The following is a 27,898-nucleotide window of genomic DNA, read 5'->3' as shown; positions in this document are numbered from 1 at the left end:
ACAAGCACCCATACCACCAGGGCAGAAAGGACATACTGTACCTGACTGCCAGTGATAACATAGATGTAGAACATTGGCGTTTGAAAAACGAGTTGCACAAACAACTCAAGGGATGCTCCTCAGGCAACGGGGAGAAGCCCTTCGCTCTGACTCCCTGCAAGGCTTGCTTATTTAAGACACATTATATTCTGTCTCCTTGGGCAACTCAGATTTTGCACCCAAACTGCAGGCCTTGCATAAGTTACACAAAGTGACCCCATGTGCTTAACCTCCCCATGTGCAATTCGTTCTAACCTGTGGTCTCACGTGCAGCCTTCCTTCCCTCCGGCTTCCAAGATTTCTGCAGATATTGCCTACCTCATTCCAAGCACATCTTCAGACGCATGAGAACTAGCAGCTTCTGTAAAAATGTTTAAAAGCTAGCAAAATAATTCTCTTGAAACAGAATTCTGTTTTCACGTGCTTCTCTCTCTCACACACACACACACTCACACACACACACACACACACAGCTTGGCTCCAGACAAAAGTCGCCAGCACCTTCCAACACAATACAGATTTAGTTCTACATTATGAAATTTTATTGCTGACATGCAGGAATAGTTGGATGTAATACAAAAATAGGTCTCTATACAAATTATCTTTGCAATTTTTTTTACAATAGGATCTTTTGTCTCTGGTGTCTCACCCGGCTTGGAATCCACAAAAACACAACCCAGACAGCTCACCCCAATTTCCACACACCCCCACTCCCCATTTCCTTTCAGTTTGCTTTTCATCACCATGCCCAGAGTTGGGCGGAGCACACAGCTTGACAGCCTGTCGAGTATTGCTATGTTTTTTTGAGGATGGAGAGAGTCCCAATGCAAAACACACAGCCAGCTCTGCTGGGGAAGATGGTCAGTACTGGTGAAGGGGAGGAGAGAGAGAGAGAGGAAGCAGAGGGAGCAGAGGCTTCCCTGCCTGAATTCTGAGAAGGGAAGGAAGAGCTGGCCCTGCCCAGGGGGTTTCTATTGCTACTGACACAGGAAATATTCCAGGCAGAGGAGAAGTCCACAGAAACCTCCTGCTTGGGAAGTGGACTAGAAAGTATCGCGAAAGCTGGCCCACACCTTGCCTGTCATCCTACACTTTCTGCTGGCTGTGCCCCAACTTCCAATACTGCTAAGAAAACACGTCAGCTGGGACTAGAGCCCCATAGAAAGCTGTAGGTGGGACTGAGGGGAACTGCTAAGGGGAAATCATTGGGTCTGTCTTCAGCAGAATAGTTCATTTTGGAGGTGTGCAGGCCCCGCTCAAGCAGGACACCTCGCATGTGCTTCCAGATGACAAGATGGGCAACTCAGTTTTTGGAGTGGGGAAAATATCTTACCCCCAGACTGAGGGATTCCTCCATCTTGTGGGCTATGATGGTGTTGCAAGCAACAGTCCCAAAAGCTACCAGGGAGGCTGGGCCCTGGAACACCAGATCCAGGGGGCTACAGAAACTGGCTCACCTGGAGAGGTTTGGCCCACAGAAGGGGCTGTGAAATGGGAGCCCAAATTTACTGCCCCCATCTGGGCCAAGCAAGGGATGCCATTAAGCTTGTTAGCGTTCACCGATCCAGTTTTGGCTTGATCCACAGAGCTAATGCCTTATAGACAGGTTTATGCTGTGTATCTTGGCCAGAGTGCATGGGGGGCTGGTGACCTTTGAGGGGTTGCTTACCATCCACCCCTAGCGAGAGAGCAAAATAAACTGTTCCTGGGTTTTCCTAACTCCATCCCTGTTTCCCAACTTAGCAACGATGAGAAAGCAAGAGAACAACCAAAGGAGAGTCTGCCCCACGGAGGGGAAGGGAGGGGATTGTAGATTGTAGGCACAGAGGTTCTGCAAGGAAGTTTACACTTGGTTGGTTTTCTTCTTCTTTCTTTTTTTAAACAAGATTTGCAGAATTCTTTTGCAGTTCTCGTCAGTAGAAAAGAATTCCTTGTGCTGAAGTCCGATTTCAGGATCTACAACCTTCGCTAGTCCTCCTCTTTGCACCATGTAAGCCCATTCACACTAAGGGAGGCCGTTGTCCTCGGCTGGTGAGGACTTTGTTCATTCATCTCAGGGCCATCCAACAGCCCCACTCCAGCCAGACTGCAGAGGTCTTGAGCCAACTTCCCTCAGGTCAGTGTTGCTTCCTGGATACTGCAACCCTGCTTCTGCTGGCACCCAATGGTTCAACAGGGTGGGTGGAGAGGGGACACGTTTTGAGACAATTTTCGAAAGGGTGATGAAGGCTGACCGGAAATGGGAAGGGAGTGGAAATGGGGCAGCACAGCCTAGGGGAGGGTTGCTTGAGAACAGCTTATCTGGCAAGAGAGGCATCCAGTTCCAACAAACGAGGCTCAGAAATGATCCAGCCCAGTCCCACCAAGACCTGCTGTTTGCACAGCATCAGGGGAACACTCCTGCCCACCCACCCCGCAAATAATAATAATAATAAATGCCATGGTGGGGGAATTGCCTGTGACAAGATGGCAATGGCAAGACAAAGCAAAGAGCACATAAAGGAGTGGAGACCAGCAGGCATTTCTGAACCTGAGACAGCCGGGGGTGGGGGGGGTGGGGGACAAAACAAAAACGAAGCAAGCGAACCCTTTTCACATTTTTCACAGATTTATCCCTTCAGCTGTACCAGTGTGGGTGAGGAGGAGGCAGGGAGAAATGTCAACAGAATTAATGCAACGTTACTGCACCTTTCAAAAGCTACCATTTAAAAAGGAAGGAAAACAGAACAAAACAAAAACCCTCCCAGGATATCCCCAAATAATTAAAGTGATTGGGAAAGGGAGGATTGGGCCCTCAGAAAAGCTACATTTTTTTTTTAAACAGCCCCTGGTTTGGAACTCTTTCCCCAGGTCAGAATCTGCAGAGCGAGGCTTTCTCACGTGGAGAGAAGCTCGTAGTGGAGGCAACCCATTTGCTAAGCCTGTGGTCACGCAGAGGGCCCGAAACCAACGTTTACACAAAATATATTCAAACCAGGTGTTAAATTAAAAATAGAACAAAGGGTATGGGGGAGGGGGTTTAAGAAATAGTTACTTTCATGAAACCCACCAGGGGGGAGGGAAGAAAGGAGAGGGAAATGATTAAGCTTATTCAAACCAGACAGAGCAAAGCACGGCCCACGTGGTCTCCGCAGCAGTCCAACGTCTGCGTCAGAAAAGAAGCCTGCGGGGGCAAACTTTGCCAAAAAAAACCGCTCCTCATTTCAGTCCAGAGAACAGTGTGGTTAAAAAGAGGCAGAGAGGTAGATTTCAGAGTCATGATTAAAAGCAGATTAGCTGTCTAGGTGTGGAGTTAAAATCCGCCAGCCGTTTCCCCAGACAGTTGGGGTCTTTCCCTTGCTGCCCCCTCCAGGGTTGGGGGGCAAAGCCCAGCAGGTGAGGCCCATTGAGCACTCAGCACACAGGGGAAGACTGCTACATTGTGAGGGATCCTGGGACCTGGCTGTCGCTGTCGCACGCCCCGTCAGGGGCAAGAGACCCATGGTGGGGTGGGAGGAGCTACTTCCGAAGGTAGCGCTGTGCAAGGATGGCCGCGTCCAAGGGGTTCATTGGCTGGGCGTCGTGGCCCAGGCGCCGCACCGGAGGGATGTTCCCAAACTGCCGCTTTTGGAGGAAGCTCTTAGCCTCGTGGAGCGTGTTCTTCTCCTCGGCCAGCAGCAGCTGCTGCCTCATGTAGTTCTCAAACTCGTACTGCGAACACTCTTCCGTCACCTTCGCCTGCGAGGAAGAGGAGCCCTGTTAGAGACCACCAGGAAGGTGGGGGCCAGACCTGCTTGCAACAGCATCCCCCCATCATTTGTACACAAGCTCACTGCTCCACTGCACACACCAAGAAGCCTGCCAGGCTCATTTTCTGCATTCACAAGTTGCTCCCCACCCCCTTCCATGTTCAAGTGCCTGGGAATCCCAGATTCGTTCAGAGCAGTGGGCATATGACTTGAGAGCAAGCTCTGAGAGGCGGCAAAGGTCTCTGCTGCAAGGAGCCGCCAGATTCGCAGCACTCGAACACAATCTGGGGGCTCCTAATATTTGGCAGGAATGTCCTCAAATATTCCAACTGCCAAAGGGAAAGCAGGAGGGGCCTGGAGGAAAGGCAGGTGGAGTCAGCTAAGAAGGGGAGGGGCCACCTGCAGGTGGAGAGAGAGAAAAAGAGGAGGCCAAGAGACCAGCTGAATTTCATGGACAGGCTGAGGAGGTTGACTTCAGATCCCCAGTAGCATTTAATAATACTTAAGAATCTGCATTAAAATTGCAATTGGGTTTAAAAATGTGTCGCAATCTCGGAGAGCTTTCTCAGCAAGACATTTCCCCAGCCATCATTTCTCAACAGCTCTGTGGCTCTGGGAGCAAGCCTCCTGGGAATGGGGCTTCAGAATGGAGCAGAGCTCCTTTGACCCCCCCCCCAAATACAGCTTGTAGAAAATATGCAAATCAAGCAAGACACACCATCCAATCAGGCCCCAGAGCCCGTCTCCCTCAAGGGCAAGTGATCTCGCTCAGCAGGCAGGTCTTACCTCGTGTGCGCTTTCTGGATTGGCCACCTGGTCATCTATGTCAGGCACCACTTGCAAGGGCCCGCTCAGCAGGGACATGGACTGCCTGCAGGAGAGACAGGCTGGTGGGTCAGGAGGCGGCACATTTGTGCCAACCTCAGAGGTGGCCTAAGCCCCCAGTTGGAAGACGGCAACCCTCACACACTGCACCCAGGAGCCTTGCCCACCCACCTCACCATTTCTCAGCATGCACAAGCCAGCAGCACCTGACTGTGAAGCAGCAGCACAGGACTGGGGGGGGGGGCAACAACCTCTAGACCATAATGGTTATTATGGGTGCTTCTTTATTAGTGGACCAAAGGGGGAAGTGCTGTAGGCGCTCGTCCAGCACATGCTTCAAGCAGTTGTTCCATCCCCTGGATCGTTTTGGCTGTCCTTTGCCAGCTCTACAATATCCCGTTAAAGACCTGGTGGCCACAACTGTAAGAGGTCTTCCACAGTGCCCACTGTCAAGAAAGGCAAGCCTTTTCCTGGGCTGGGCATTGAAGGACACAAATTGGGTGCTTCCTCCTCCTCCATTTAGTTGAGAAGTAAGTAAAGGTGGCTTCTGTAACAGGGTATAAAACTTAGCTCAAGAAGATGCTCTTTTAGCAAAGGGCGCAAGGTGAGGAGGAGGGTGAAATTATGCCACATGCAGCATTAATACTCAAGAGACATGGTCCAGGGTGTTCCTTCCGAAGAAGTTGAGACAACATTTCCTGTGTCTTTTGGCCAATGTTCAAAGCATTTACAAAAGACTCCTCCACCCAGCCTTCCCAACAAAGCTCACTACTTCACCGCAGGCCAGCTTTGGGCTGGAGGGGTGAGCAGATGGGCTGACGTTGCCCCCAGATTTGGTTGGCGCCTGCGAGAACAGATGCTGGGTGAGATGGGCCTTTGGCCTGATCCATCTGCAGGGCTCTTTGAAGGATTTTATCCCCTTCCCCCTCCCCTTCCCCCCCACACTCACCAGGAAGCAATGATGGAACTGAGGGAGTCGAGCACCTCGGAGGCTGTCAGACGCTGCTGAGGGTCCAAGACGAGCAGCTTTCGGATCAAGCACACAGTGTTTTCCGACACCCGCCCATCTCTGCCAGGAAAAAGCGAGGGTGAGGGGCAGTGGAGCTACGCAAACCAGAGGCACCAAGGCCCAGAACCCTGTGGCCAGGCCTGCTCCCGACCCATACTTACTCGGGGATGGTGTATTCAGCAGCCTTGATCTTGCGGAAGAGCTCCTGGGGGATGCTGTCGTAGAAGGGGAACTGCCCGTACAGCATGGTGAAGAGGACCACACCCAGGGCCCACATGTCGCTGGGCTTCCCACGATACGGCCGGCCTGAAAACAGAGAGAAGAAGAAGAAGAGGAAGACAAAGGAGAGGCACTAAGCAACCAGCTTGTGGGGTGGTCTCACGTTCCCTTCATACACCCCGTCTTGGGCCCAACATCGGAGGGGCTCAGTGCCGAGTCACATGCCTGTGATGTCACTCATGCAAAGCCTGGAGGAGCCCCTTTTGGGAGAAAGGTCTGGGGGCTGCCCCAGGATGCTACTGCCTACCACTGAGGACGTCAGGGCTGATGTAGGCGGGGCTCCCACGCTGGTCCTTCAGGAGGTCATCTTCACTCACCAAGTGCTTCCCCAGGCAGAAGTTTGTGATGGTGATTCGGTGGGTCCTGAAGGGGAGAAAAAGTTAGTGGCCGGGTAACGGCGGGGTGCGAGTGAGGGGTGTTGGAGTGGTATGAATGCCTGGGGTGTCAACGAAGACACTGAAGGCCACTCTGAGGAATAATGCCAACAGTGGATGGACCACATGGGATTTGGGGGAGTTTGGTACGACATACACATCAGAATTATTGAGAGCCACTGTGGTGCAGCAGATTAGCTGGGAAGACACAAATTCAAACCCTCCCTTCAGCTGCAAAGCTCTCTGGGTGACCTAAGACCAGTCAGTAACTTTCTCAGTCTAGCCTACCACACGCAAGGGCATGTGGGTGTATGGATTCAAGACCATGTATATTGGCCTGAGCAACTTGGAGAAGCACTGTATAAATATGCCACTGCCTATCTACCTAAATTTGTGAACTCAGGTTCAGCTTTAACTTTGATGTTCAGAGTGTGAAGAATCATCCTCAAAGCCCTGATTCAGCCTTCACCAACTTGATGCCCTCCAGACGCTTTGGACTAAAACACCCTTCAGTCCTCCACAAATGCAGAGAGCACTAAGATGGCAAACGTTGCATTAACCCCTAGGAGTTGGGGGTCTGGCACTCCCCTGAAAGGTTGTGCCAGATTTATTGACCTTCACTCAAGAAATACGAGTGGACTTTTGACAAGTTGGGAGTGGGAGGGAGGGACGACGGAGCAACAGGCCTGAATGCACAAGAATCAGCAGGCCTGGATGTTCTTTGGCTAAATTAACTGAGACTTTTTTTAAAAGAAAGAAAGAAGTCAGCATTCCAAACAGCCAGCTCCTGATGACTCTCCTGTGAGCGAGGGTGGAGGACGGCCTCAGCTCATAAACATCCGCCATGTCCTCCTGGCAGATGACGATGTTTTCTTGGCAATGAAGCCATCAGGAGATCAGCATCCAAGGTGCTTCAGCTGTGAAATGTATGAATGGCTGTTTTCAGGCAGCCAAAAACTGACCTCATCCCACAGGGGATCAGGAAGGAGCAATAAATGGCACCACTTGCCTCACTGTGATCCTGGATGAGCGAGGGCCACCCGAAGGGGCATTTCTGCACTACCAGGCTGTTGCTCAACAGATATTTGCCTGCTTCACATATCTTGCTCCACAAGGCTATTTGATGCGCTTTTAAGGCAGCGGGGGCAACAGAAACAAGAACATGCCCGCAAGAACATTGCCTTGTGGACACCTTGAATGCAAAAATACTGCTGGATCCCTGGGATAAGGCCGACTCAGGAAGAGTTCATTCTTGGTAAAAGAGCCAAAGTCAATGAAAGGCACTTTGAGCCACGAATATCACTTCAGAAAATCAACTGCAGGGCTGGAACTCAGAGAACCTTCCAGGGGCGAACCAGATCCTTTTTCAGGGTCGTTCATCCCCAACTCCCTAGAACACCTTTCCCCATCCTGGTACCCTCCAAAACTTTAGGACTTTAATTCCCATCAGCCCCACTCAATGACCAACATTAAAGGGTTATGAGAGATGCAGTCCCAAACACCTGAAAGGCACTAGGTGCGTTTCATTTTTAGGAGTGTAAGAGCGGCCCTAGTGGGTGATATCAAAAGGTTCATCTAACCCAGGGGTCAGCAAACGTTTTCAGCAGGAGGCTGGTCCACTGTCCCTCAGACTTGTGGGGAGCCGGACTATATTTTGGGGAAAAAATAGGAATGAATTCCTATGCCCCACAAATAACCCAGAGATGCATTTTAAATAAAAGGACACATTCTACTCATGTAAAAACACCAGGCAGGCCCCACAAATAACCCAGAGGTGTATTTTAAATAAAAGGACACATTCTACTCATGTAAAAACATGCTGGTTCCCGGACTGTCCGCGGGCCGGATTTAGAAGGCGATTGGGCCGCATCCGGCCCCCGGGCCTTAGTTTGGGGACCCTGATCTAACCCAATATCCTTTTTTCCAAATGCAGCAGCTTAAGTATCTCCAAGAAGTTCACAAGCCAGGCATGAAGCCACATGTATGCCTTGTATGTTTCAGAACAGATATAACTTGTGCTTGTGGGTGGCAGGGGCTTGAACAGGCAAAGTCTTGCCAGAAACATGAGTCACATTATGTGGAGCCTGTGAGTGTGTGCAAGCAATGAATACAAAAGCTACTGATGTGAGATAACATCTTATTTAAAGGGGTGCATGGAGCTGTCAGCGGCATTCCTCACTGTGAACCCCGAGTTGTCTGGGAGCAAAGGAAGGGAGAGGGCAGTGGCAGCTATTGGAAGTTACACTCTTTCTCCTGTGACCTCGCTAAACTCCTAAGGAAGGCTGAAGTGCTTCCTCCGGGGAAAAACAAGCAAACAAGACACTGCCTTCTAAGGTTGCTGTTTGATTTGTGTGTGGATGCACAGACTGAAAAGCGGGAGCTTTCTTGGCAGGTATTTCCCAGCACATACAGGAGCTCAACTTTCTTTGGTGTGCGACCTCAATCCGCACAAATCCCACCAGCTGCAAATAATGTTCCAGAATGAAAATTGCAAAGGGGGCTCACCTTTTGTTCAGTACCATGTTCCCCAACTTCAAGTCTCTGTGCACAATGTTCTTCTAGAAAGACAAGAGGGAATTTATACTATTACAGTGGTACCTCGGGTTACAAACACCTTGGGTTACAAATACTTCAGGTTACAGACGTTGCTAACCCGGAAGTAGTACCTCAGGTTAAGAACTTTGCCCCAGGATGAGAACAGAAATCGTGCGGTGGCAGCAGGAGGCCCCATTAGCTAAAGTGATATCTCAGGTTAAGAACTGATCTCCGGAACAAATTAAGTTCGTAACCAGAGGTACCACTGAAGAACAAAGTAGATTATCTGGTAAGATAAGAAACTTAAAAGCATAGTTCAATCCCCACCAACCCTAAAGTTGTGCTTGCAGAAAATGGAGTGGATCAAGATATCACTTGTTCATTTCACCTGGCCATTTATGACCTGAAGACTTTTGCACCGACTAAGCTGGATATAAGAAGATGCTTTGCACAGAACTCTTTCTAGCTCAGCATCGGCAGACCCCACGCCCCCCATCAAAGTACCAGGCCTCCCGCACAGCCACGTGGCTGCCAAAACCCCACAAGGGCCCCACATCTTCCTCACAGCTCCCTGAGACAAGCAGAGACACCCTACCTTGTGCAAGGCTTCCACTACCCGCACAACGTCGTAGAAAATCACGACGGTCTCCCGTTCGCTGAGGCGCTTCTCCTTGATGACATAGTGCTGCAGGTTGATGAGGTCGGCTGTCTTGTCGCTGAAGTCATGGGCGCAGAGGCAGTCCAGCACCAGACAGATGCGCTTCTTCATCTTACGCACCATCCGGTTGGATTCCAGGTCTTCCACATGCTCACAGGCTCGGTCCTGCGGAACCCAAACAAGGATGCAGGCAGGTGTCATTTTAATCTGGGAGAGATGGTGCCAAACTGGCCTTTCCCTCCATCAGTGGCTGACCCCCATACTTGCTGCTTGTGTGGCTCCCAAAAGCCAAGACCCCTATCTAGGCCACCACTCCTTGGCACAAGAGGTCACAGGCAACCCCAAACGCTACACCTGCATGATCAAAGACATGGAATAAAGAGCCCGGTTTTGGGGTTGGAGGAAACTAAGGTATACTCAAAGTTGACCCCCTGAAATTAATGGGCCTAAGCCAGTCATGCCCATTAACTTCAATGGGCATATTCCAAGTATGACAAATACTGAATGCAACCCTTCTATTTCAAAAGTCTCTTTTCCAAAAAGGTCTCTTTCCACCAGCACAACAGCAGCATGTGTGGCAGGTCTGGGCCCATTCACCTTCTCCAGTCATGTGCTGAATTTACATGGATGGATGTGTGTGTTTGGTGGTGGGGGGTGCTGAGAAAAGGCCTCATTGCTGGAATGTGCTGGAATTCTTCCCACTAATGTGCCAGAGACTCAAAAGGTTGAACTGCTGAATGCTCCACTGAAGAGCTTCCTAAACACTTCAGTTTGGGTCACCTGCAGTCTGTACTATGAACTGCGATTTCTTACCGTCACCATAAAGTCCAAGGATGGGTTACAACAATGTAAACATATTAAAACCGGGTAAAACAAGTTACAGTCAGAAGAACTTGAAGGCTGTAGCAAAGCCTGAAGAGAGTGATATTTTATTGTTGCAGCATGATTGTAAAACATGGAGTCACTGTGGCCCCAGCAGCCTCGGCAAGCAGCTTTAAAATATATTTGATTTGATTAGATATTTCTTACTCCACTTTTCAGATAACAGATACTGAGCTCAAAGCGGCTCATAATAATCATAATAGCATTTGGGGGTGGATCATGTTGCAAACACTATAATATCAATAGTGAAGCAAATATGGGGGCAATCATGATCACAAGAAAAAACATGGCTGAGTGGTTGGATAGGTGTGCAGTGTCTTTTGAAGAACACAGACCCCACATCTCTCCAAAGGGCAAAAGCTGATAGAACATGCCACCGGTTGGGCTGGGCAGGGATACAGAACTCCAGTGTGTCCATGATGGCTGTGCTTACCTGGAAAAGGCCGTGGTGGTGGACCACCCCGTCCTGGTTGTGCAGGAGGGAGAGAAGCGAGTACTCTGTGTGGAGCAGCATCTTTCCCTGGCGCTCCTCCTGGGTTTCCGTGCCTTTGTCATTCCTGTCCTCCAAGGTGAGGATCTTTGGGGAAAGCAGGCAAAGAAAAGAAAACACATACATATTGCATTCCTTTCTCGAAAGTCAACAAGCTCCAGCATCAAACTGTGCTTGGAATATTTACAGCTGGACCAAGGAAACCCTGGTGCTCGACCTTTGGGGACTTAAGCAGAGCTGCAGCACCCTGGCAGCACTCTGTGCTGTGGTGTCAGCGGTTTAAAGGCTGACCATCACAGAAGGAACAAGGCCACAGACTGCAGCAGCTGCTGATGCTTCGGCAACCTGGCCAGCTCTTCTCCAGAAAAAAAGGATTCCACCTGCTGTTTACCTTGAGCTGGTAAAAGTCATCTGTCCCATCCTTCCTTGCCAAACACTGGACGATGCTCGGCACTGGGGAGTTGCCCAAGCGAGGCCCTGAGAAGGCAAAAGCAGAACAATGAACTTTGCTTCTTCTGACTCATCGCCTACACTGCTCACTGCTGGCAGTTCAGCTGCCGACCCTGATCATCAGGAAGTTCCCTTTCCCTGCCCGGGATGGATTACATGTCTTTCCGTAAGTCACAAAGAGCTTCAGAGCATGGAGGCCCAAATGCTTTGCAGCCCCAAGTGAGAGTTGATGAAGAGAAACAGAAAACAGTGGCCACATAAATGATGTTTGTGTGACTGCTGTTTAGGAAGTATGGGATACAGGGGTTTTTTTAATTAAAAAAAAAGTCCAGGATTATCTTTACTGTCTCCCTTTGTGTTAGTGAAGTGAGTGGAACAGATAAGCTTGAAAAATTAGGAAGCCACTAATTTGGCTCCAATATTTACATCTCAACAGTTGCATTTCTAAAAATAGTTAGTAAGACTTTGAAGTATTGTCATACTAATCCAGTAGTTCAAATAATCTGGTGTCAAAAAATTACGGTAAGAAGTAAAAAATGTACAGTATATTATTAAAATTTGCATGGAAGCTATAATAGTTTTTTAAGAAGCTTAGGGAGAAATGAATGGCTCAGATATATTATATCAGATATGGCACTTTATATTTGCAAGAGATCTACCTTAAACCATCTGTTGGAAAAGGAGAGAATCATTAAACTATGCAAGTGGTATCTGACCCCAGACAGGCAGTTTGGAATATTTAAAAACCCATAGATCACGGCTGGTGTTGTACTCAAAATATGGCTAATTTCTACCACAGATGGTGGGCTTGCTTGCAAATTAAATCCTTTTCCAAAACAAGCTAACTACACATTATGCCTAACATGAGGTTACACAATGCCACTAGATCCTCTCTTGAGGTCAGTAGGCTATTTGAATGACACAGTAAAGAAAGAAAATTAGGGGCTAGTGTGAAAACTATTGTCAGCTGCAAAAATGGTGATTACAGCAGAGTGGAGAGTCAATCATTTTTGCCACATCAGCAAAAATGTGATTGCTAGAGATTTGGACTATTGTAGAAATTGCCAAGATTACTGAGAACATTCAGTTAAGAGATGGCGGGCTGTGGGTGGGGACAAAGTTTTCATCACCACTGAACATTATTTCTAAACTTTATGAGGAATAAATATGGATTAGATATTATCTGCTATAATCCATTCAAACTAATTTAAGCGATTATGGTTAATGACTGCATTTATAATCCTGGACCATACTTCATCTTATTATATTATCATTGTAGTGGGCTTAAGTGTATTTGGTGCTATTGATTGGTATTTTAGTATGTACCAACCTGGAATTAATCTGAATAAGGAAATATAAAGACAGAATGGTATCAGGTAACTTAGAACTGAATTACTATTCTTCTTGATTGCACATCTAGATAGAGAGAAAGCATACCTGCATTTTAATAGCATTTTAGGTCTTTTAAAGGAGATACAAGAAAGGGCACCCCCTCCAGAATTGAATCATGGCAGAAACATCACACATGCCAGAAGAGCCTGGCTGTTTTTTACTTTTGGCACAAGCCCTCCTGCTGCTCAGTGGTTGCCAACATGACTTAGTCCAAACCACCACAGGACCTTGGGAGGCTGCACTTGGGCTATCACAAGGAAACAAGGTGGCCAGGATTGGGCACCGGACACAGCAAGCCATGAAAAGGAGAAAGGGACAGATCTGTGGAGCAGTGCTTGAATGACCTCCCGACAGCCGAGTCTCTGTTGCTTACCAGGAGGGAGGTGGGAGGGGCAAGGAGGTCAGCAGGAGCAGAGACAATACAGCACCCCTGCCAGTGTGTTTGCACAGCACTGACCACCACCTCGCCCCTCCTACTTTCCCAGTAAGCAGCAGTGACTTAGCTGTAAGGTGAGCGACACTGTGTGCTACTGAGGAGCACCAATGTGGTACCAGGGACAGAGCTCTCCTTCAGAACCTTACCTATTCCCCCCTTTCCCAATTTTAGAAAAATAAAACAAGCTCCTAAACCACCTGGCTGTGAAAATAGGCTTGAATATGGAGGGATCTCAGATGCCAGAGGGGTGGGCAGAATATGACCTAGTTGCCAGAGAATTAATTGTGCCCAATGCAAGCTCTATGCACATTTGATTAACTTGCATTCTGCACGCCAGCTGCAGAGTAAGCGCAGGGTAGGTTGCAGCCTGCCTTCGCCAGGTGCAATGCAGCAGATCACAGGCTCTGTTCCTGCTTACCGAGAATGAAAGGTCCTGCCCGCTTGGTGTTGCTGCTGGAAATTCCTGGGCAGAAAGCCTTGGTGGACGTTTCCCCGCCCCCTCTGTCAGACACTCGCTGGTTCATTCTGAGTTCTGGGGAAAGAGAGCAGACACTCATTGTGAGGCCCTGATGGAGCCCCCTGACCTTCAAGCCTTTCCCTCTGTAATGCTCCCACATCTCCTAGGCGACCTTGAGTGTGTGTGTAGTATTGCATGATCTCCAAACTCAGGACCCGCAGAACACAGCTGACTTCCCGTAGTAGCATAAGGTTGGCATGTCTCTCTAATTTTGTGTTATGTGCCTCCCTGCCAACAGCTATTTCTGAATGGCACCTATAGTACTCACTCAAAATTCAAAATGTGTGCACTGGTCCTAAAACGGTGACCCCTGCTCTAGGAGCAAAGGTGATTCCTCGAGCAGTGTTAGAAACTCAGATATATAAGCTAGGTGCCAAATGGCTCTTTAAACCAAGGTTACAGTCACCAAAATGGAATGTCTAGTTGCCATTTTGGGGTAAAATGTCTCTAAAGTCTTAATTTTCAAACAATGGACTGACTGAGATTGATTCTCATTTAAACATCTGGCTAGTTCAGATGACAACCTTGAGCTAGGTTAAGAATTTTGAGTACTTAAAGAAGAAAAGCCACTTGATCCAGAGACCGTCCATGTAAATATTGGTCTATTCCAACCTTTTTCTTAATAGTGACTGCTCCTGATCAAGCTGCACAGAAAAACATTTTGGTTCCAGAAATTCATTCTAATTGTGCCTATAAAAAAGTGATAGAATTCTACAGAATGGGGGGTATTAGTGTGTGAAAACAGTCCAGATACACTGATCCCCAGATGATGGAGATGTCAGGCACCATCCTAGCATCTAGGCAGCTTCACTTGGTCGCAAGTGCTCCATAAAAAGGTAAAGGGACCCCTGACAATTAAGTCCAGTCGCTAATAACTCTGGGGTTGCAACACTCATCTTGCTTTAAAGGTGCAAAGTGCGACTGGTGCCTGGCTAATTCTAAACACTGCCCTCGAGTCAATAAATGCAACACTCTCCTACTTTATTTCATCCCTGCCAGGGACAGCCCCTGGGAAAAGATGGCTGTGCTACCCTCTTTATTCCCTTGTGCTTTTGCCATGCACTCACAGCCACCAGATAATGCCAACTCTGGGCAAAGGTTGCAGATGAAACATACAGGCAAACCAAAGGCTAAGAGAAATTAAATGTGCCCAGGACCAGACATCAGATTTCCCCCATTTGGCCTCAAGTGATCCACAGACAAAACAAGCTCAGCTGCAGCAGCAGCTGCCACAGCCTTGTTATATAGGACTGTCGCTTTGTCAATCACAGCCAAAATCCAAGCACATTTGCACTTTTCATACAAGAACAGAAAAGCACCAATCATGTGAGCACCGCCTCTTAGGTTGAGTCAAATAGGATGAGATGTAAAAAGGCCCACGTGCTCCCGTTATGAACCAGCAGTGGCCACAAACTGAAACAGTGGGAGTGAGGCTGCCCACGTTGCAGCTTCTGGAGCCAAGAGCCCAAGGAATGGCGGCTGAATTGAAAGCACATTCACCATCCTTAAGAGGCATCACCCTACACACGTCCAGGAAAATAGGGCTGAGGGTGGTCTTTGGAAACACAAGAGGGATTTCAAAATGAGGACTGTGAACCTGCTCGGTCCCCGGCGCACAGGACCACCACCCAAGGCTGAAGCAACTGAGCATAATGTGACATGATGGGGAAATACGAGAGAGGTTCCCACGCTGCTGAAGTTGACAGGCACGCAGAGGAGATGAGTCACTTCTCCCTGGAGACTCCTGGCGGGCACCATTTGTCATCAAACTTGAAATGTCAGCTGTTGCTGCAGCCTTGCCAGGACGGAGAGCCGCCCAGGTGGCAAGGGGCCAAGGGGATCTCCCAGCAGTGGTTTATGTTCTATGAAAAGAGGAACAAAGGGAGCCCATGGGGGAATCTGGCCGGGATCCCCCTCGGGCTTCTCACCCTGTGAAAGTTCACTGATAAAACAAATACACAGAAGCTATGGTGAAACTGTGGGCCCAGCCAACCCACCAAGAGCTGCTGTCACCTGCCTTCAGCTGATACTTGGTGGCAGAGATTATGGGAGAAGAAGATCTGTTTGTTCATGTGGAGAATAGGCAGAGGGGCACTGCCTTATTATGGTCAAAGGGGAGAATGCGTGATACCAAAAGAGCCACCGAAAATCTCACAACACATTCCCATTCGCCTCTCTGAGTTTACTTGGTACACAAGAACATGTCTCCCTGGCCAGCTTTGCCTGCCCATCTCTTCCAGTCTGAGAATCATAAACTCAACAGCAAAGACTCCATAGAGCACCAGCCAATGCAGGAGAGCTCGGAGCAGCAACGTATGTCAGATCACCCAAACACAGGACAGAATTCAGCAACCTGGAAAAGCTAAACTATTTTTTTTTAAAATACGAAGCTATTTTTTCCACTCACAACAATCCACGAGGAAATCTATGTCCGGTAAAGGCATTCAAAGTTTTTTTTTTTTTTTTGGAGGGGTGGGTGGGTTTAGAGCTAAGCAGTCACTGCTACTGCCTGAGGTTTGAGCTGCAACCATCGGCAGAGACAGAGGAAAATATGTAACTGGCAGAATTTATCCAGGTTGCAGGACACAGCTTTTCTAGGTGCCAAAATGCAGGTATTGTGATGCCAAAAGCACAAGCACGTGGCTGGGAAAGGCAGCAAATGCTGCAGCCTGATTCAAAGCCAGCTGTTCTCTGCACTTTAGCCTCCAGCTTTGGATCTGGCTGCCTCCAAAGAGCAAAAGTAAACATCTGCTTCATTCCACTTTGCGTGGCCTGCAAGGAGCAGCCAGCCAAGCACAGCGCCTTCTGCAACTGAACCATAGCCCACCCTCTGGCTGCCTCCTCTTGGCTTCCAAAATCTGCAACACAACTGGCCTGCAAGTTCTGCACAAGGAAACCCCGTTTCAGAGATGCTGAAGATGCCACAAAGCCCAGCTATTCAGGGTGATGGCAAAGCCACACAAGGAGAACTGTGTTTTTAGCCCTCAAAGCTATCAGGGTGTCCGTACAGTAGTTGCTATTAGGGAGAAGAGAGGCAGCATCGCAGATAAAGCACTGCAGGGACAGAGTGAGGAGTTTAACTCCCATCCTCCTTAATTATTGGCTGAGGCTGATGTGGGCAGGAATACAACAACAACTGGAGGTCCACAGGTTCCCCATCCCTAAACAATTCCTGGAGAAAAAAATGTGCCTAGGAATGAGGAGACACGCGTGCAGTCCCACCCAATAAATATTGATGCATCCTTAGAAGGAAATATTTCCTAATAAAGAGAGGAGCATGGCAAGAGTGGTTCTTGATGGCAATGCCATCTGCTGCAGGGGAAGTAAGCAAACGGATATGGGATACAGAAGACGACCTGGTGCGGATGTAAATCTAAACCAAAGTTTTGCATTACGAGCAGGCATTGCAGCCAGCCCCTCCCCTCCCCTGCCTTTGGTACAGAGAAGCAGCAGGGAGTTTGGCTTGCATTTTACATTAAGCATAGCTTTCTGTGCTGCCTGAACCCCAACAAACTGTGGTTAGCCTTAACAACCGTCAATGGGGAAAAGGCAGCTTAAAGCCACAGTTTATGAAACTAGCTTGTTTCAACTAACTATGGAATTCAGAGGATTAAAATGGAAGTGGAAATTTCCAATATCCTTCTGGCAGCTGTAGTGGAGATGCGGTGCATGCTGGCGAGCGCCCTGAGATGCTAGGGATTGTGCATGGGACCGTCAACATACAGAAGATGCACAAAGTTGAGGCAGGCTTAAAAATAAGTAAGTAAGTAAGTAAGTAAGTATTTTTAAAAAGCTCTCTTGGATAGGCAGTGAGCCAATGTGAATCTGTCATGGACCAGGAAACTCTTGTCTAATGGCCTTCACCATCCAGATGACCAAAGGTGCAGAAGTTATTTAAAAGACTTAAGCAGGCTTCACCAAGCCCACTCAGGGAGCATAAAAGAGGTTGGGGCTAATGAGAAGTTGTAGTCCAAAACATTTGGAGGGCACCAGGTGGGTGAAAGTTGGTCTTAGGTGACATCATCTGGCTTTTTGGTGCCAGCAGTATGTTTTTAGGCCAATTTCAGTATTTTGACTTTCTAGGCACCAGAATCAAATACGGTACCTATCATCAGGTGTCTGGATTTTTCCAGCCCTGAACAAAGGCTGATGCAGCTGGAAAACAGAAGAACTGGGGACTTTGGAAAACTAGAGATTAGAGCCCCACTCAGGCCATTGTTTAAGCATGGTTACCACATGACAAACACAGTAGCTGTGCCCCTGGCTTGTTTTCATCACCTTCCACAAATTGAAGAGAAGCTGTCTGTAGCAGGAAACCTCATCTCTGCACATTCTGGAACACTAGTGGAAAGCATTGAAAATTGGGGTGGGGTGGGAAGAGCTAGCACGCTCCCCACAAGCTTCTCACGTGCCAAGTTACATGCTTAAATAGCAGCTGAACAGGGCTCAAGATGCGCCATCAACTACCTCTGCCATCATGACAACTCATCATCCTACAGGCCCCATACCCATCGATTCATAAAACCAGCCCAGTAGGAACAAGCAGAGGGGAGGGAAGGGGTAAGAGGAAAGGCAGGGCCCAACACGAACGAGGTTGGCCTTACTCAAGTGCCGCCTGTGCCATACATCGCACAACTACCTCTCCGGCGCTTAGGAAGTTATGTCTCTTCTCTGGTGTTCCAGAAATGGTGGGGACAGACTGGCAGGACCAGAAGATCTGCTCTGGATTAAAAGTTCTATCCAAGGTGGTCTCGCGGAATGATAGAATTGTAGCGTTGGGAGAAACTAAGGGTCATCTAAGTCCAGCCCCCTGCAATGCAGGAATCACAGTTAAAGAATCCCTGGCAGATGGCCACACAACCTCTACTTTAAAAACTCCACCAACTTCTGTGGGAGTCTGTTCCACAGCTCTTACCATCAGAAAGTTCTTCCTGCTGTTTAGTCGGAATCTCCTTTCTTGTAATTTGTATCTGTTGATGCGGGTCATAACCTCTGGAGCAACAGTTTGCTCCATCTTCCATGTGGCAGCCCTTCAGATATTTGAAGATGGCTATCTCCATGTATGATAGGAAATCTCTGGTGAGACCTTCTCTTTACCAGCTGGGCAGGTGGAGTAGCTTGCAGATTTTGGAGTATTCATATTCACAAGATAGGACCTGGAAGATTTCAGGGCTGTGATGAAACTCTCTGGTTGTCACCAGTCAGGACAGACCAGTGAAGGCCTGGTTTGCTTACCACTATGCACAGACATCTTATGAAGGATGAGTATCAAGAGGTGGAAATGACAGGGAAGAAGATTTCAGCTAAACATCATGAGGAACGCCCCAGCGGTAATATTACCTTGGGCAGAGATGGGCTCCTCTGTTGGAGTTGTTTAAGGCAAGCAGAGACTGCCAGTTGTCTGCCTGGGAAGCTGTATCTGCTGTAAAGGGGATTGGGCTAAGTGACCCCCTAGTCCCCTTCTAATCCTATGCAAGAGAACCCTGAGTGGCATGTAAGAATATATCCTCTCCACTCACATGCAAACATACAGGTATATCTTGTTCAGTTCTCTACATCTCATCAGTCTAACCTGCGCCTACAGTTGGGAGATACTCTGGTACCTAAAAGTATCACAACATTCCAATGCCTCTGCACTGCAATGATACTTTCCTAGCCCTGATAATCACTGCATGCTGCCACAGAGCACCCGAAACACAGAACAGGATTACGTATCTGCAACTGCGTATACGTTTCTTAGCAAAGTCCTGCTCACTGTTTGGTAGCTCTCACCGCCAATGGAACTCCAGCTTGATGCCCCATTATGCCACTGAAAATACACCCCCAAAGTGTTCTTTGGTGACTAATAAAAAATGGGATTAGCAAACAGGTCTCCCTTTCAGCCTTTTGTCACAACGACACTATCAACCATAACTCAGCTGCAGGAACGTGCAGTTTTTGCATGTTGCGTTGCCACATAACTGCTGACCCCAAAGGTGATAAAGATATTTAAACAGGAGGTTTGATCCCTGATGACACAAATATTAATTACCTTACTGGTGAACCCATGCAAGGAAAATGCCAACCTCTGGTTGCCCCTGTCTGACCAATCCAATATGTACTTTGATCAGATCCCATTCACTGATAGGCTAAAGGCTGTGATAAGAAGGTTCGTCAGAGGGCAAAGACTTTTCCCTCAGTCAAAATCTCAAAGGAACTCACCTGGGTAAAAAGCAAAAAGTTGTATGCATGCTGACATACTCATTACACAGAGACACAAAAAACTCTGTGCAAAGTAAAGTTCTTCCTCAGTAGTGATGCTGGGTAGGAAATTTTCCACTGTTAATTTTTTCGATGGAAAATGTTCCACTTTTAGAAATGCATTGCTTCATAAGATTGGTAATATAAGGAACAGACACAACTCAGATTGGGCAACTGGGACAGATACAATACCACCTAAAACCAATGTTTTAATTTTATGATATTTAGGTGACTATACTTAGGAAGCACATATATTTATGCACAGAGCTCTTCAGACATTCTAAAATGAGTACTATACCGAATGTTAACAGTCCTCAGAGCCTTCATTTCCCCTTCATGCTGCAATCCTAAACACACTTTATAAAAAGTAAATTCCACTGTGTTCCACTGTGGGACTCACAGTGGGACTCGCTTCTGCAAAAAAGCAGACCTAGGACAGTGCTGTTAAAATCCAATGATTTGTGGGAAGCATATGCTACTGAGCTGTCAGGTCTTAATGTATTTCTGCGTACAGTATGTCAATAAAAATATTTTCCAAGTAAAGTTTTGATTCCCCCCCCCCAACTATGACACTTAAGCCATGCTAACAGCACTTTATTGGTCTCCCCCAACCCAAAATTTCTGCTCACCGACTTGGGCTACTGGGGTGGGGGGAGAAGGAAACTTACAGCTCAAAAAAGGAACATGATAGGTGAATAAACAAGACAAACAAACAAAACTTCAAGACTGTAATTCTAACCCCACTTACCTGGGAGTAAGCCCCAGCAGACATTGTTAGAATTGCAGTATTAGGCAAACAAACATGCTAAATCAGATTTCCATAGATTTAGAGCAGCTGGGAGGGGGAGAAATAAATGTATTTTTTCCAGAAAATTTGCAGAATGTCTCCCCAAAATAATATTTACGCATGCCCCAGTTGTTGTTCAAAGGCAAAAACTCTGTTTTCCTTGGGACATCAGCAACCCAGTGGGCCGTTTGCTGGTCAAACTTATTTTAGCGCCGTTCACTAGCCGAAGGTATGCCAGCTATGTGGGTTTGGCAAGTTTAGCTCAGAGCAAGCCACAAAGCTTGCCCACATTTGGTCATACGGATAAGGAGATTGGGGCGAGTGGAGGAAGGCCATGGCACTCGAGAATAGTAAGCCAGCCTGGTCATGATACCTAACAGCTGCACTCTTCCAAAACCTTCAGCCCCTGAGCCAGAAGCCAGTTTTAAATGGGCACTTCAACCAATAAGAGTTTGAAAGGGAGGGAAGGCCTTCTTTTCAGAAGTCCCTTGTTGTTTTATTTATAACTTGCCTTTCGATTGAATTCGTCTCAAGATGACTTACAAAAGATTCCAACAGCAAGCACAACCCCCCAAACAGCCCTTGGCCTCTTGGTTGAAGGATGGGGCCAGGAAACGTTTCCTTTCCGCTCTGTAGCCTCATGTGGAACTTTAGAGGAGAAACTCACTGAAAAACCAATCCTCAGAGAAAAACGTGGTCTCTGTGGGCCAGATGACAGGCAGAAAGCAATGTGGAAGACCCAGGCATATGGAGCAAACAGACCTTTCCAAGCACGAGTGAGGGGACACAACTGCTTGTCCATGACAAAGGACCCCAGGCCCGGAAAAAAGGGGGTCTGAAGTTATGTGAAGTTAAATTGTTCCGGGCCCAACTTGTGCACCTAGATTTCCTTAGCTTTGCTACTTGGGGATTCCTGAAGAACAGATACATCAAGGGTTCCCAAAATGTGGTCTGTGGACCACCAGTGATCTCTGAGCCCTGTCAGGTGGTCTGAGGTGCGCCTGTGGATTTGTGGCTGAAAACAGGATAGTGGCAATCCATCACATTCAATATTGTTATTTGTTTTTAATCGTATTTGCATTGCTTATTTCTTACGCTGTGTTTTACTATCTTAAAATTTGAATTCAAATTGCAATACAATAAAACCCAAATATGAGAAGTAAAAGAAGCAATGCAAAAAAACCAAAAACCCAGTGTCTAGCACAGCATATTACAATTACTACAATAGGCAGAAACATCACGTGGTCCGCCAAGACCTGCATCACTTTTCAAGTGGTCTGTGGGGTGGGGGTGGGGAACCACAGGAGGCATTGATTAATCTGGTTGCTGCCTCTCCTAGAGCAAATTAATTGCAGCCCAAACAGAACCACTGACCTGTGCACACCCGTCCTGGGTCAGGCACCTGTTTCAAGAAGGACAGGTTTCTGTGCTATCAGTCACCAAAGTTTCTCATTGAGGAGCTATAATTATTGTTATTATTAAGAAAATGTATTTGTCCCTTTTTCTTGCTACTAGAAACTCAAAGTGATTTACAAAAACAAAACAAAACAAAAATCACATGCATACAATTAAAACAAAGGAGAAAATATATTAACACACACAACTTTAAGAGGCCATAGATCATTAACAGAGGAATGTTTTTGGGTGGCACCTAAAGATATGAAACCATGGTGCCAGGTGAGCCTCCCTGGGGAGAGCATTCCACAAGCGGAGCCAACACAGAAAAGGCCTGGACCCCCTGTGGAGCTAATGCACTGAAATAGAAGTACACCAGCTATGCTTGTCATGTCCGTGGGGGAGAACCACAGCTCAATGCCAGAGTCCATGCTTTGCATGCAAGTCCCAGGTTCAATCTTTAGTTAGCACCTTCGATTAGAAGGCTACCGTAGGAAGGAAAGAAACCACAGAGCTGCATGCCAGATGGAACAACCAACATGGTGCCCTCCAGATATTGTGGGACTATAACCCCCATCATACTGGACTACTGGCTGTGCTAGCTGGGGCCGATACGAGCTTGAGCCCAACACCATCTGGAGGTCTCCACATTCCTTGTCATCAGACTAGACAGTAGTAGGCTTGATGAGCCAGCATAAAGCAGCTTCATCTATCTAAACAGATCAGAAGACCAACAGCCATTGGCAAAAACACTGCATTTATTTGAAAAATGATACCCATGACAAATGTGAACCAGCCTTGGAAAAATATCTTGCTATATGGATTTAGAGATCAAAATCAAATATATGTGCATGTGTGCAAACGCACACTTTGACTCTGTTACTTTGGGCTCTGATTGATTGTATTTTACAGAGAAGGGTTGCCTGGTGCCATCACTACAAATCTTCCTGTGACAGGCAAAAGCATTCCTTTTTATCCAGGCCTTTGGCTTCTAATTATCTATGGCTTTTTGCACGGGTGGGGCTAATGTAGAGATTTTTCTTTGCTGGTTTTAACCTGTGTTTTTGTTTTTTTGCTTAAAATGTTCTAAGTCATTTTGAGTTGCTGTGGCAAAAAAAAAGCAACTAACAAATTTAATAAACAATAATGCTTCTACAGCTTTTTACTTTTGGGATGTAGCGCTGCAATCAGGGCTAGAATCATGTTAAAAAGGAAGACCAGAACGCTCAGAATGCCACATAGACCCCACAAAAGCACATCAGGTTAAGTGCTATGCAGCCTGCCCGTGAACTAACACATAACCAGAAGCAAACCACAGGATGTATTTACATGGCCTGCCTTTCATTTTCTCATTCTCATTCATGCACATGAAGACACAGGAAGCCAAGTTTTTCATCTCTGACAGCTAAGATTTTAGCTCTATACCTGACTAACTCCTCCGTAACGACCTCAAGCACACGATATCAGATGTATTCATTATGCCCATAAATCAGCTCCTCTCACTGCCTGCCCCCCAGCTTCCCATCAGAATTACAGAGCATATCCAAGTGTCATAGAAGCTATCAGAAATCAGAGAGTTTTTTTAAAAAAAAAGTTGTCAAGATTTATAAGCTACACAGATTCTGTGTATGGTGACCGGAATGCCAATGATTTCTACAGATCACCACCATGGGTATCATTACAGTGGTACCTCGACTTCCGAATGACTCGACAACCGAATTTTTCGACTTGCGAATGGGGCAAATGGCCGCATGCTTACGAATTTCTCAACATCCAAACGGAAACTGCAGCGGTTTTAGATAGGTTTTTTTTTACTTACGAATTTTTAGATGGGGTTGCTTCGACTTACGAATTGTTCTGTTTCCAATGCATTCCTATGGGAAATTGCGTTTCCAATGGCGCTTTTCGACTTACGAATTTTTCAAACTACGAAGGTGCCTTCGGAACGGATTAAATTCGTAAGTCAAGGCACCACTGTACCTGACTTTCCTACAATGCTATGGCTGGGTCTGCAAGCCAGCAGACACAACCGTGCTACTACCTGCAAAGAGGACTGTAAAATGAAGCCTAGTCTCTCAACCTTTCTCTCCATCTGAAGTGGTGGATTGCACCTTACTATAAAACCACACCTTAAGTTGCAGCATTATCAACGTGACAAGAAAAAGGAAGAACTGAGCAGAGAAGCAGCTCAGAGAAGCTTCAGGTTGAAAAGGGAAGAGTGTGTGGTCCTCACAATGAGAGCAAGCTCTGAACTCTGGGCCTGTTCTATAAGGCAAGCTTGTCCAAAATCACACAATGGAATCGGAGGCAAAGTATGCCTACAGAGGAGAAAGGCTTACTCTATTTGTGCTCAATATGTATATTTGCAATTAAAAACAAATGTTACAAGGAGAGAAAGAGAGAGATCAGAAGACCTAAGAAGACATAGTTCTCCACATGCTGAAGACCTGTGAAAAAGCTACACAGTGACCCTCTGGGGCTGGAAAGCTTTTTCAAGTCCTAGGTCAAAGATATCTCAAGTTCTTGGACATGAGCATCAAATTGCCATATATTCCCCCAAAAAATCTTATTCGAGTAGCTGCTAGTAGAATTCCTATAGCTTTCTCTCATTAAGGGAACTTGCTTACATAGACTTCTGGAGACAGAGACAGAGCAGAGGTGAGGGTTACACCCCTGCTCCAGCTACTGATGACACCAGAGTCAGAGGACTGGGAAAACTTTGTCCCACCTCAACATTTTAGCCAGCGGCAGACCTGTGAACTTCCCCCACAGCTGTCAAGTGGAGCCACAGCAGAAAGCAAGGAGCTGTTAAGGTGCCAAAGCGCTGCACCATCTTTTTCTGCATCATGGAACACAAGTGCCATTATTCTCATTTGAGAGGAGCAAGTATAGTGGAAGCCCCCCCCCCCAATATCTCATCTCCTACAATGGCCACTGCCAATCTTTTTTTCCTTCAGACTCAGCTCCCACATAAGCCACATTGAGATAGTAGCTGTAGCTAATCATGTTTAGATAATGATGGTGAAGTGCTTCAAAAACTCTATAGCACTGTAGCCATGCTCACTAATAAGCAGAGATAATGGTTTGCAATGGCAGAGGTGGGCATAGCCAGGTTCCCGCCAGATCCAACGATAGTCGTCCCTGAACGCTGACCACATTGAGTGGGGCTGATGGGAGCTGTAATCCAATAGCATCCAGAGGGTACCACAAAGACTATCCTGATCTGTGGTACCACGCTTTCTCAGGGGGCAAAAAGCAAATTCTCCTGATAGAACTTTTATACACAAAACAAGTTGCCTGTTTTGCAGGGTGAAGGCTGCCTGAGCCCTCATATTTCTCTTCACTCTGCAAAGGAGCCCACCTGTCATTCCCGAACAAGGATTATTTTCATCCCTACTTCAACCCCCTGAAAAAGTGCTCTTTTGACTGCATGTGGGCTGCCAGCCACTCCTGGGCCAAGAGTCCTTCCTTCCTGCCCAGCACTCAGCACCACCACAGGAAAGCCCTCATGGGTTGCAGCCTTTCCTTGATCTATCATCCCCATCCAGAGAAACCAGCAAAGCCAAGCACAGATCTCTAGAGCAGGAAGGGATGGCAGTGTGGGAAATTATGGCATGCTGCAGCAGCCCTACAAGGGGCCAGGTAGAGAAGCTGAAGCAGCGCACATGCCGGAAACAAAGCAAGGGAGTGGAGGGAGTCTCAGCTGGGGGCAGGCAGGGAAAGAGAGAAAAGAGGGCTTGAACGCCCCCCCCATTTTTCTGATTGCAACAGCATTAAATGGACATGAGACCAAAGCAGCCAGCAGGGTGTGTATGAAGAGAGATGCAAGAGAACAAGATGAAAGGATCAAAGTAGAGGGGCAACATCAGTGAGCAGGGGGCCGGTTTCTGAAAGGGAGGAGTAGGCCAGACTGCAGACGAGGGCAAACCTGAGGGTGAGGGAGAGAAGCAGCCATGGCCAAAGCAATTCTGTCCTCGCCCTGCAAGGAACAGAGGGAGAGTCTTCAAGCGTTTCTTCTTGTGGCGGCGGCGGCGGCGGCGGGGGGGGGGGACCTCCATGCCGGTGATGAGCGATTGATTTCCGCCACGGAGGTGTTCAGGGGGTTGTCTCCGCAAACCCGTATCCCAGTGAGAGGCCGGAGATGGGGAAGGAGGGGCGTGGTGGCTTACCGACCAAAAAGCTTGCAAAGGGGCACGTTGGTCCCCCCTCCCCGATTCCCCGTCCCTCTCTCCGCCGCCCTAAACACCGTATGCCAGGTCTACTAACCCCCTCGGCTCCGCGCCGCCTGCAGTCCTACGTGCCCTAAGCAGCCTTCCTGGGAAGGCCACCCCGTGGAGCTCAGTGAAGCTTACTCCCAAGAAAGCCTGTGCGCCAACTGCAACGGGAGTCCAAGGAGTACGTAGAGGGCTGGGCTGCTGTGGCTGGCCCTTGAACGAGAGGCGAAGCTCCCGCCGCGGGAGGACGGGGAGGGCTCATCTACAGGACGCCGATTTGTCAGCCAGACCCTCTGCCAGGAGACTCCATTCCATTCCCTACTGGGCTGCCGCGGCTGAGCCATTCATAAGAGCGAAAGCTGCTGCCGTAGGGGAGGAGGAGGAGAGGCTGCGGGAAGGGCTCCTGCTCAGGACACCAGCTGGTCAGCCAGCCAGCCATGCCCTCTGCCAGCAGACTCCACTCCAACCTTACCTACCCTTCTTCACCCCCGCCCCGGGAAAGAGAGGGTTTCGCGCGCACCGCGGTGGGGGTAGGTGGGCAGGCAGGGGGCGGCCTGCCCCTTCTTACCCATCGCCGCCGCCTCCGGGCCCGGCCCCGCCGGCCACCGTCCACTTCTCGCCTGTCCCAGTCAACTCGGGCTCTTCGACTCCGCCACCTGACAACGGACGTGACGCGACGCTGCCGTCATCGCCAACGCCGGTCACGCCCCCGCAGACAGCCGCCGCCGCCGCCATCTTCTTCCCCGGAGCCTCTGCCTGTGTCAAAGATGGCGCCGGCAGAAGCAAGGCCGGGCGGAAGAGAGGAAGGGGGGAAGTAGGCGGGGAGTGCCGGTACAGGATTGGTGAGCTCGAGAGGCCCGCACCCCTCCCTTCGGTGCGAAATCAGCCCCGCCCCTCACCTACTCGAGGGCGAATGAAAGGCCGGCGCAAGGTATGATTGGCAGGCTCCGGCTGACGTCACTTTAAATGCCAGATGGACTATATCAATCATTCTGTATTACAATAAAAAAATTCCTTCAGTAGCACCTTAAAGACCAACTAAGTTTATATTTTGGTATGAGCTTTCGTGTGCATGCACACTTCTTCAGATACACAGTGTGATTAATAGTGTGCATGCACACGAAAGCTCATACCAAAATATAAACTTAGTTGGTCTTTAAGGTGCTACTGAAGGAATTTTTTTATTTTGCTTCGACTCAGACCAACACGGCTACCCACCTGTAACTAATTCTGTATTACAGTATTTCTCTCTCGGAGCAACGTGTTTAAATATAATTAATTATTCCGTTTATTAAAAAAGCAAAACACATGAGAAACCTGGCCCGGCCTTTCCACCAGCTCTGCTCCTAGAAGGAAAAGGGGCTTTATTATTTATTTATTTTTATAACTCTTATCTTCCCACCTTTTCCTCTCAGACGCTCAAGGCGGCGCACATGTTTTATGGTCGAGTAGGGATTTGAACCCTGGTCTCCATGATCCTAGTCTGGTACAACACCCTGGTAGATCAGGGTTCAAATCCCCACTTAGCCATGAAGCTCATTGTGTGACCTTCAGCAAATCACTACCTCTCAGCCTCACCTACCTTAGGGGGTTGTTGTGGGGATTAAATGACGAGAACCATGTCCTTTACACCACCTTCAGCTCCTTG

The 27,898-nt window shown here is 48.0% G+C and overlaps 1 protein-coding gene across 2 annotated transcripts; it reads right to left on the bottom strand.

Moving 5' to 3' along the window:
• Window positions 1-558: 558 nt before the first annotated feature.
• STK40 (serine/threonine kinase 40) lies at window positions 559-26,901 on the bottom strand. Of its 2 annotated transcripts, none has more exons than XM_035119343.3 (11): window positions 26,819-26,901; window positions 13,516-13,629; window positions 11,211-11,296; window positions 10,763-10,906; window positions 9,385-9,612; window positions 8,760-8,812; window positions 6,128-6,243; window positions 5,763-5,907; window positions 5,542-5,661; window positions 4,554-4,638; window positions 559-3,756 (listed from the first exon to the last, which is right to left on the bottom strand). In XM_035119343.3, exons 1-11 carry the CDS (start codon window positions 26,820-26,822, stop codon window positions 3,538-3,540), a joined length of 1,314 nt encoding a protein of 437 aa, XP_034975234.1. In that variant the 5' UTR covers window positions 26,823-26,901; the 3' UTR covers window positions 559-3,537. The 2 variants fall into 2 exon arrangements, with proteins under 2 accessions (XP_034975234.1, XP_034975235.1); XM_035119344.3 differs by lacking the exon at window positions 26,819-26,901 and adding an exon at window positions 20,603-20,849.
• Between the last annotated feature and the right edge of the window lie 997 nt (window positions 26,902-27,898).

The sequence above is a fragment of the Zootoca vivipara genome, chromosome 6, assembly GCF_965207765.1.
Source record: "Zootoca vivipara chromosome 6, rZooViv2.hap1.1, whole genome shotgun sequence".
NCBI lineage: Eukaryota > Metazoa > Chordata > Lepidosauria > Squamata > Lacertidae > Zootoca > Zootoca vivipara.
The sequence above is the reverse complement of the archived record's forward strand: the minus strand, read 5'-3'. Positions and strand labels throughout refer to the sequence as shown.

Excerpts from the sequence above, each read along its gene's own strand:
- STK40 (XM_035119343.3), bottom strand. Across the intron at positions 10,907-11,210 it reads ATGACTTTTACCAGCTCAAG|ATCCTCACCTTGGAGGACAG; the intron begins GTAAACAGCAGG and ends CTTTCCCCAAAG. Across the intron at positions 8,813-9,384 it reads TAGTGGAAGCCTTGCACAAG|AAGAACATTGTGCACAGAGA; the intron begins GTAGGGTGTCTC and ends TTGTCTTTCTAG.